This window comes from Ictalurus punctatus, chromosome 20 (genome assembly GCF_001660625.3).
Source record: "Ictalurus punctatus breed USDA103 chromosome 20, Coco_2.0, whole genome shotgun sequence".
NCBI lineage: Eukaryota > Metazoa > Chordata > Actinopteri > Siluriformes > Ictaluridae > Ictalurus > Ictalurus punctatus.
In genome coordinates this window covers 22734506-22745226 of record NC_030435.2, presented here as the reverse complement: position 1 = coordinate 22745226, position 10721 = coordinate 22734506, and the positions used below count along the sequence as shown (strand labels likewise).

General features: G+C 40.5%; 1 protein-coding gene across 1 annotated transcript in view; it reads right to left on the bottom strand.

Moving 5' to 3' along the window:
• fgf12a (fibroblast growth factor 12a) overlaps nucleotides 1-9670 on the bottom strand; it is a 58462-nt gene extending 48792 nt beyond the window's left edge. The window contains exon 1 of the mRNA XM_053673612.1: nucleotides 9533-9670. Coding sequence (XP_053529587.1) covers nucleotides 9533-9548 — 16 coding nt within the window. The 5' untranslated portion in view covers nucleotides 9549-9670. The remainder of the gene's footprint in view (nucleotides 1-9532) is intronic.
• Nucleotides 9671-10721: the final 1051 nt, after the last annotated feature.

The window sequence follows — 10721 nt, the reverse complement described above, 5'->3', positions numbered from 1 at the left end:
ATGTCTCAGATGATCGATATCACCCGGGAACAGGACTTCCTTCACTAAGCAGTTAAGCAGCATTGCACTCCAAAGGTGCGTTTTGTTCACTCAGGAATTACCATTATATATATATATATATATATATATATATATATATATATATATATATATATATATATATATATATATGAGAGGTGAGTGAAAATATTGTGCAGAAAAAATATGATTTTTTAACTAGATAATCCTTTTGAAAAAAAAAAAATCCATGCCATTGATTTTAAAACTAATTTCTATAAAATATGACTTGTATGCCAGTAATAGTCACTAATTCCTGTCAAAAACGTTCTTTTCTTTTGTCTCTTTTTTTTTCAGGCTTGGGTGATGTAAACCAAAGATTTGTTCACGTCATACGCTGGCGTGACATCACCACTGGCCACTGTGCGTTAGTGTAAAGGAGAGGCTGTGATGAATGGGTCAGCCACCAGAGGGTACTGTTCGCCAACTGTACAACATCAAAACAGCGAGAAAAGAGAAAGGGAGAGAAAGGGAGAGAGGTAGCAGTTCATTCAGCTCCTTCCAGACATTTGCCATGCTCGTCTTTATCAATGGGTTACAAAACAGCACAGTAACACAGGGGTTCCCAAACTTTTCCAGGGCAAGGCCCATCCAATGGCATTAACATTTGAGCGAGGCCCCCCTTTTGCAAGATGTCTTTCAAACACATTAAAAATACAGACTTCTGAATATATCCCCCTTTTTTATTATTAATAATGATCTCTTTTATCTTTACATCACATTACATTAGGAATTGATTGTGTGTGTGTGTGTGTGTGGGGGGGGGGGGTTGTCTGAGAGAGAATCATGTATTTATTTATTTTTCACACTAAATTGTTGAGGCCCCCCTGGCGCCCCCTGGCGGCCCCCAAGGGGGCCCCCACTTTGAAAACCACCGCAGTAACACACTTCACGAACTGTAGTTCACAGTAACAGAACTGGGTCGTAACGGGTCCACACAGAAAGCTTGACATGATTCCGAGACCTAAAACTCTTTAAACCCAGAGATGGGGTTTTTTTTTTCACATCAACGACAGCATGAAGCAGGCCGTTTTGAATCATAAATACGAGCCATCGTTAGGGACAGACGTAGCGGCTCAGAGAATCCATGCAAATTCTGCTTAGCTGGCAGACAAATAACTGCTGGATCAGCACCTCGAAAACTGTCGACCAGGCGCTGGTTAATATCTCTTTGTGATATTTAGTGTCTTAAATGTCTGCCGAGAGAATGGATCAAACAAAACCTGCCACAGATCCAAAGGGAGTGAATACCGGCAGAAAGAGAGAGATGCTGGGTGGTTATGAAATGACTGTAGAATAAATAATACACCGGTTCTGTCTCTCCTTTAGACACGATAACCCATGTGCAGTTTGTGTACGCTCTACACGTCTTAATTCCGTTTACAGCACGAGCGGTGCAGAAGTAGCCCAGCTGTGCAGTTAAAAAAAAGAAGGAAATGGAGGTGCAACAGTGCCTTGAGGAGTTTCAGATCCGGTCCAGGATCTCCAGAACTCCTTGTTCCTGATTTCTATTCATATTATGCATGTCACTGAATATGAATGCGTTATTCTGACTTAAAAGATGATCTGTTCTAAACTGATGGCGCATTAAACGTGAACCGAAAATACTGAGCTATAAACAGGCAGACTATTTCTTTAGATTTTTTAGAAAGATTTCTAGGGTTAGGGTTAGGATTAGGGTTAGGGTTAGGGTTAGGATTAGGATTAGGGTTCAGATTAAGGTCAGGGTTAGGATTAGGATAGGGTTAGGATTGGGGTTAGGGTTAAGATTAGGGTTAGGATTAGGACAGGGTTAGGATTGGGGTTAGGGTTAAAATTAGGGTTAGGATTAGGATAGGGTTAGGATTAGGGTTAGGATTAGGATAGGGTTAGGGTTAAAATTAGGGTTAGGATTAGGATAGGGTTAGGGTTAGGATTAGGGTTAAGATTAGGGTTAGGATTAGGATAGGGTTAGGGTTAGGATTAGGGTTAAGATTAGGGTTAGGATTAGGATAAGGTTAGGGTTAGGATTAGGGTTAGGATTAGGGTTAAGATTAGGGTTAGGATTAGGGTTAAGATTAGGGTTAGGATTAGGGTTAAGATTAGGGTTAGGATTAGGGTTAAGATTAGGATTAGGATAGGGTTAGGGTTAAGATTAGGGTTAGGATTAGGATAGGGTTAGGATTAGGGTTAGGGTTAAGATTAGGGTTAGGGTTAGGATTAGGATAGGATTAGGGTTAGGATTAGGGTTAGGGTTAGGATTGGGATCAGATCAGTAATTCGTATGTTTGATTCGTGGTGTTGTCTTTGTTCGGTGTAATCTTGTGTAATCTTGAAACCATAAAAACGGTACAAATTCACACAAGCAAAGGAAAACCTGGTTTGATTTTAAATTGATAAACTAGTAAGAAATGATACAACCACAAACTCCACCCCTACCCCAGCCTAAAACTTTGCAACTCTTCGTAGGCTATAAATTGAGTTGTGTGAATCATGTAGTTATTGTTGTTGTTGTTGTTGTTGTTGTGTAGAGGATGTAGGGTTTGTATTCCTGTTTCTTGTCATTGTACTGCAAAATCTAATAAAAAGAAATTGAATTGCAAAGAAACGTATATGTGAAGGATATGGAGGAAAGATGGAAGGCGACAGCAGAGGAAGTGGTTTTAAAGCAGGACTGATCGAAGCAGGATGCCAGCTCAGATTCTGAAATAAACCAGGATTTGTTGGGTTTTTTTTAGTATGTGCCAAACCTTTGCTCTCTCTCTCTCTCTCTCTCTCTCTCATATATATATATATATATATATTACATTACATTACATTACATTACATTTTTGGATTTGTTCTCCTTCAAGCAGTTGAGTGGATCTGCGGTGCTATAAATCTGGAGACCAGAACATTTTGGTGATTTTTCCTGCTCGAAAAAACACCCGATTCAACTCATCAGTCAACCCGCAGCTGGATAACAGGTGTGTTTGAGTAGTCAATCCACCAAACCCGGACTAGACAGTGCCGGAGATGGATTTACGTTCAAGAAAAGAGCGGTTATAAACGAAAGCCATGTCTGCATATGAGCCAACAATATTCACATACAAGGGTGGGGAAAATCTGCAGGACAAACACCAAAGTGAAAACAAGGCAGAAAGATGAATTAATTCTAACAACGATTCCTTTAATAGTCTACTCCATAATCTAATTTTTAGATTTGCCAATAAGGCCTTTGTTTTTGGCAGAAATGACGACACCGAGACACACCAATGGCTTCACAACCCATTTGGTCATCTGTGCATGCAATGTAGATCGTGATCAGACAAATAAATAAATAAACAAACAAATAAATAAATACCTTTTCCATTTTTTCAATTTTCCAACTGTATCAATCCAGACATACATATCAATCCTTAGTTTTGCTCTGAATCTACAATGCTGATGGGAATTTTTTGTAAAATACCATCAGGGTCAAAATATCCACAGATACGTAATATAACAGTCACGTCTGTATTTCCGCATCCGAGTTCGACGATCTGTTGTATCAGACCTCGATCTCCCATTCGAAGGCAGAAAACGAACTGTTAGTGAAAACTCGATTAATGGGGAAAAACTGCATAAGGACAGCTGAAATGATTTCCAGTGCTTTCTAGCAACTCTAGCCTCACAGCTAGAAAACACAAATCTTAGACAAAAAAATTGGTGTCTTGTCTGATTTATATATCGGTTAACAAAACACATCAGATCAATGCGTGTCGTATTTCCACGTATGATATTCTGCTTAAGCTATAAAGCATACATAATTAATGTTAGAACTCATCAGAGAGGCCTTTTCAGTTAAGTATCATGTTAAATAACCTTCTCACGCCTTTAAATAGCCTGATGGTTTGGGATCGTAGGATATTAAAGGATTAATAACATTTAGTTGCTTGGAAAGGACGCTGCGTTTTTACGTTTTTTTGTATGACGTATCGCTACAATCAGGGAAGCTTCTTATGCTGGAAATGACTGAAACGGACAGCTGCTAACATCCGAAGCTTTGTGAGTTGGGTACCAAGCGTCACCTTATATATTTGGTGGAATAGCTTTTCACATTTTTGACTGTGCCATTGGTTTTGTAGGGCAGTTTGTATTACCAAGAACACAATGTAGGAATGGTGAAAGTATTAAATGTTGGCTCATCAGTGATCAGCTATCCCAGAAGTCCTTGTGCTCCTGGTGTGGGTATATATATATATATATATATATATATATACACACCATTTACCCACCTTTGCCAAGGGTGCCAATAATTCTGGAGCTGATTATATACAGTTTTAATATGTAAGGTACAGTAACATACAACCCCGATTCCAAAAAAGTTGGGATGCTGTGTAAAATGTCAATAAAAACAGAATGCAATGATTTGCAAATCTCATAAACTCACGTGTTATTCACGATAGAACATAGAAAACGTATCAAATGTTTAAACTGAGGAAACGTACCATTTCAAAGGGGGAAAAATAAGGTCATTTTGAAACCGATGGCAGCAACACGTCGGAAAAAAGTTGGGACCGGGGCGACAAAAAGGCTGGAAAAGTAAGTGTTAGTAAAAAGAAACAGCTGGAGGTTAATTGGAAACGGGTCAGTGAGATGATTGGGTATAAAAAGAGGATCTTGGAGTAGGCGGAGTCTTTCAGAAGTAAAGATGGGCGGATTGAGGTTCACCAATCTGTGAAAAACTGCGTCTACAATTCGTGGAACAATTTCAGAATACGTCTACCGGACATAATATCATCGAAAGATTCAGAGAATCTGAAGAAATCCAGATTCTATTGTGAACAACATGTGGGTTTATGAGATTTGCACACACACACATATATATATATATTATTACAGTCATTTTAGTAAATAACACGCAATAATTTTGAAGCCATTAAAAAGGACAGTGTTTCTTTTCACACTGAGTCACAAGAATCTGTTCGGTTTGACAGATTATTCCCTGCGGTCAGCCTCAGAGGCGCAGAAGTGTCGAGCGTGGTGTAAAAGTGAGCTGAGGACAGGTACAGGTACAGGTAGAGGACAGGTAGGACGGGATCGTGTGAACGCAGAGGCTCATTTCCTGCTAACGAGGCAAACTTTCCTCCATCTCTCATAACACGCTGCGCATCCTGGGCATATTTATAGGACACGAGGTCGTTCTCTTTCAAATGAGAAAATAAACGTGTTGCCGTAGCTGGTGTTTGTCGCACAGAACAAAAAACCGCATACCGCATAGCACAAAGCAGCGTTTCTCAGAGTGGGGTTCTTGACGCAAAGCCAGGGGGTCTGTGATTTTTGACGATTTAAAAAAAATAAATAAAAGAAAATAAAAAAAAAAACACCATTATCTTATAGTTTTGTGGGTTCCCGTGTTCAGCATTGAATTCATTTGTGATGTCACACTCCACAGTAAGTAGTGGTTCATGTCTCATATGAAAGTTTACACTCTGGGCTTTAAGAACGTGTTTTCCTTTTTTACCTCGCCTTATAGGTACTTTAATTGTTTTAACTTTATCATGGCCGTCGTATACGATGTTTACGTATACGGTGTCCTGACTAATCTCATAACAGACCTGCGGCGATAAATGATTCTTTTGTACGTATATACCGATTGAAAATGTCTGATGAGCCCATTTCCATTCGGCCAGTGTAACGGAACGCCGGTGTGCGGCGAGAAATTCTGTTAGTGGAAAGTTCAGGAATCTGATCAAATATCCTGATATCAGATATCCATCTGTATCTGTATCGGTACTCAGACCTGTATTTGTGTTCAGATTTAAACTCAATGTGTCCGTGGCTTAAATCGGTTAGTAGTTTTGATCCTTTTCTACTTTTAAAACGTTTTTTATTACTAGTAAGTGGAAGAAGAAAAAAAAAACGCTCACAGATAGAAATGTCTGGCTCTGACAGTTTCTCAACCTCAGCTACATCTCTCCAGTTCATAACTGGTCCCAATTGGAGGACTGTGTTTTTTTTTTTTCAACCCGGTCCACAAGTTTTCCACAAGATTTTAAATTCTTTAAGCAACGATTCGATATTTGATGATACCGCTGCATCCGCTATGATATATTCCGGTACGATACGATACGATACGATACGATGCGACTTTGCTTCATAAGGCAACAGTTCGATATTTATAACACGACTCTGAAGCGGATCTGATGTGATTATGATTCTCTACAAGGCGACAGTTGAATATTTGAGCTCGCCGAATTTGCCGTACGATGCTGTATGAATTTTGATTCATAAGGCAACAATTCGATGTCTCATGACACCACTGGACCTGCTGCAATATTATTTTCACGACGCATCGATTCGATATTCGACAGCACCGCTGAATCTGCTAAGACGAGCGATACGATTGGATTTAATAGCCTCTGATCGATATGTCACTGTTCAGAATACAGGGTAGGCCTACGGTTAATTTACAGATGACGATGACTAATCACCTTACTAGACTATTTTACTTTAAAAAAAAAAAAAAGAATCATTCTTTTAATCATCATAATCATCAAAAATCCATTCACGCTTGTTGCCTCGATTCATTTTTTTTTTTAAAACCGATCCTATTCATATGTGTATTTGTACCTGTCTAGAACACGTGATCTGTTCTTTCTGAATAAATTCAGTTATATTCGTAAATGAAATGTCACTTGAAACATGAGGAGAGAACTGGGAGCACGTGAGACGTGTGATAAAGTGATGATGAGAGAGGGACGTGAGTTATAATGGCTGGAAAGAGCACGTACGGGGAATACTGCTTTATGAGAAACCCGATGGATAAACGCTGACAAAAAAAAAACGTGCCGGTCAGCAGAAAGGACGCGGCCGAAAGCCTAATGATGCTGAGAAAAAAAACGAAACAACGAAAAAGCGGTGTGAGCGCACACAATAAATCTCTCCGTCTCACTCGACTCTGCTGACAAACAGGCGTTTTGTTGTGAACATTAATCTAGCATTTGAAGTGATAAATCCACCCGACAGTCGGATATATGTAAGGAATCAAACATGACAGGACATCCTGTTATACGTTATAGGTGGTGTGATGCTTCCAGACGTGAAGCCGAGTCACCGTTACTACGCCGAAGTCGATTATCGTCCCATAACGGTACAATCTTAATGTTTTATTCCTCGTATACAGTACAACAGCAAGTTACACTATATTTCTTATTCGTTTCTAACGACGTTTCAGAAACCACAAAATGCAACGTCTTCTGTCTCGAAGATTTTTCCATGGTGGAAAACTTAACTTAAACCTCTCCACTTCAAATGGAACTCAAAGTACTGTAGATTAAATGTGAATTATTATTATTATTATTATTAGCTAAATCAACTGATTTATGAATTGTCGCATGCTGCGAGAGCAAACATACAGACGGCTTTATTGCGTGTAGGACTGTGTGCACTTTTAAATAATGCTACATTTTACTTTGTTAGTTTACCTACAAGACAGTTTTTTGGTTTGTTTTTCAAATCAGTGATAAAGCAGCCTTACTTGCATCTCACCCACACAGCATTGTGGGTAACGACGGTAATGAACTCGGCTGGCAGAATTAAGAACTCAAAATTAACGAGCTCGTATTTCGGGCATGATCTGGACCAAAACTTATGGCTAAACCACTTTAGGTGAAAACTGAAATGTGGTTGGTTTCAATGTGACCAATGCGAAAGCCATAAATATGAGTGCCTACCATGATATATGCCTGTTATTAACGTAACTGACTCTTATTGTCATATATCGAGGAGGTAACTCTGGACTTCATTTCCCAGCACCCACTGCACTATACTACATCATTGTCAGATGATCACCTGCACCTGTATCATGTTTCTGTTTAACGAGCACTCATATATATAGCCACTGTTTGTACTGCTTCCTCGTCTTACGTATTGTCTAGCTTGACTTTTGTCCCCGTACCATGTTTTGTTTCATCGTTTATGTTTAGCCTTAGCCACAGCATTTTGCCTAGTTGTCTTTGTTTTGTTGTTTGTTTGTTTGTTTATGAAATGTTTGAGAATCTGCACTTGCTTCCGTCTCTACCTTTAAACCGTGACGCTTACATTCCCACGCAACTATACATATATAGCCCAGAATGTTTGTACCTCCAGAACTGTCCCGCCGTTATTTATTGAAGCATCTTTTTTTTTTTCTCAGCATTTTGCTTTTCACCTCTTTTTCAATTCAATTTTTCATGAAGCTTCTACAAGCTATATATTGAAATTTTCTAAAATACTGAATCTCAGGAAAATAACAGTGTGAGAACTTCAGGAAAGGAAATGCAAATTTTCCAAGCTGATGCAATACAAAAAAAAAACAAAACAAGATTCGCTTATTAAACTGGATGTAAACGAATTAATTCACAAGAGCCGCTTGTTTGAAAACAATTCTATAAAATCCGACGTTTGTGGACATTTACATCTAAGGAGGCTCGATCATTTAAACCTGAACAAAAGCAATTCAATTTTTTCTTTTTTTTTTAAATCTAAAAATTCCATAGTGTCGTTTTCAGCTCACTGTGAGCTTTGCCTTTTATGGAGTTTTGTGGGCGGGGCTAAATGTATGTAAATCAACCGCGCCATGAACATGCTCGGTAATTTACTAGCGATTCGCATTTCTTCGTACACGCCGTGTCGAATCTGTCGGAAATGTATTAGTACGTTTTGACCGATGAGTTTATTAAACGAGTCGTAATGAATTTGTAATACACAGATTTGTTTAGTTGATGAGCAGCATAAGGTTACCACCCAAAGTGGCTGACCTTTCAGTGCCAGATTTTTTCCCACATCTGGTGTGTGTGTGTGTGGATTTCGAACCCTGACTGTACTGTCCGAGTTAATTCAACACTATAGGGTTCGGTGCTGTAGGTCCTTTAATTCAGCACTGTAACTGCATGGTTTTAATACTCAAGAATATGCTGTGTGCTTTTCCTCAGGAAAATAAATAAATAAATAAATAAATAACCCTCCTTACATTGTTTTCGTGTTTTGCTGAATTGACTGTTTTTTTGGATTCGGATGAATGAAATAACAACAGCCTCTCTAATTTCTCGGCATGTCTATAAGGGAAAGGCTGCTTGTGTTTGCAGGCCGTGCTGATGCGTAGCGCTTTATTCGTCTCACCCTAAAAAGTGGACAGCCAGCACTTTCCTACGGAAGAACCTACAGAAGGCTTGGAAGAACAATTCTCCCTGGAAATAAAACACTCCGGCTTGGGATCTCCTAAACCTGAAACAGACGAAAGTTTATCGGAAACAGGGATCCGCATAGATGCTGCCAGCAAGGAGCCCGTTTCCTGGGACGCCTAATTTGTCGATGTCCTCGTTTACAGAACTTAAATCGTTCTCTGACAGCTCGGTGAAACGCGAGAGGCGTTTCCAGTCCGCTGCTGCAATGATACTGAGAAGCCTGCAGTCCAGATTCACTCGCTCCCACAGTCCAAACTCTCCCAACACAGACAAAACAAATGCTAATAACTCAGTATGAAGTGCCTTACCGGCTCCTTTCTCCATGTGGCGGCGTGTTTTTGGAGATCGTAGAAGGAAAACGTGGCGTGTCCGAGCAGCTGGAGGAAGCAGAAGCGCTATTGATGCACAAACGAGAGAGGCAGAGTTTTTTATTCCACACTACACGGGCGGGGGAGAAGGGGAAGAGAGAGAAGGAGGGAGGGAGGGAGGGAGAGGGAAACAGAAGGGAGAAAGGGAGGAGATAGAGAGCGAGGGAGAGAGAGAGAGAGAGAGAGAGATTTATCTGGTGCAGTTAAGGATGAAGTTTCCTCTGGTTTCTGAAAGCTGCCGCTGTGATGCCGCAGCTTCGCTGTTTGTGTGCTAGTGACGTCTGCAAGGTGGAGTTGGAGACTGAACCTTACACTCTGGGGAGTTCCACACGGCCTGTGTAAGCAACCTGAACACGTTCGCACAGATGGACAGATTAACCCGATCCATGCTTGGGTTAAGAGTTAGTTAGTGTTTTAAAAGGAAAACTCCACCCTGAACGTCTCACGTGTTCACTTTTAGGATTAAAACATGAGCTTCAACAGCGTCCGACATTGAAATTCCGACTTCCTTCATGGACACGCTGGTCTAACTCTCACTTTCTACATTACCCACAATGCTTTTCGGCGACCTGCTGATAGGAAGGGTGCGGTGGGATGTAGCTGTCGCTTCATTCCGACGTTAAAGAGTCGTGCACTAAAGAACACTCCGTGACGTGGCGATGTACTGTAGTACTTCGATGACATGTCGGCGTCTCATAATTATTCATGAGAAGACGCTGCCTCTTAATTATTCATGACAGCACGTTGCGCATTTCAGTGACAGACGTCCTCCCCTACCTTGGCATGTCACGCCCACTCCCCCTCCCTTCTTCTCCCAGCCACCCACGCCTATTTAAGTTGCATTTTTCAAAAAGATTGTGAGGTAAACTTGAGCTGAAAGATGGGGGTTTCATGAGCCTTTAAGAGAGCGATGCGGCGGCGCTTTAGTCCTTTAATCTGTCCGGCTCTCTCACTTCCTTATCTGTACATTCTTCTCAAGCAGATCAGCTTACAAAGCTTCACCTCTCACGCTAATACCGGCATCAACGCCACCATGCTTTTCATCTCGTACAGCCCAATTTTCGTTGTCTAGCTGCGTCGCATCCTAGGACTTAAGAGTCCAGCGTTTCCAAAAACATCTGCACTACTT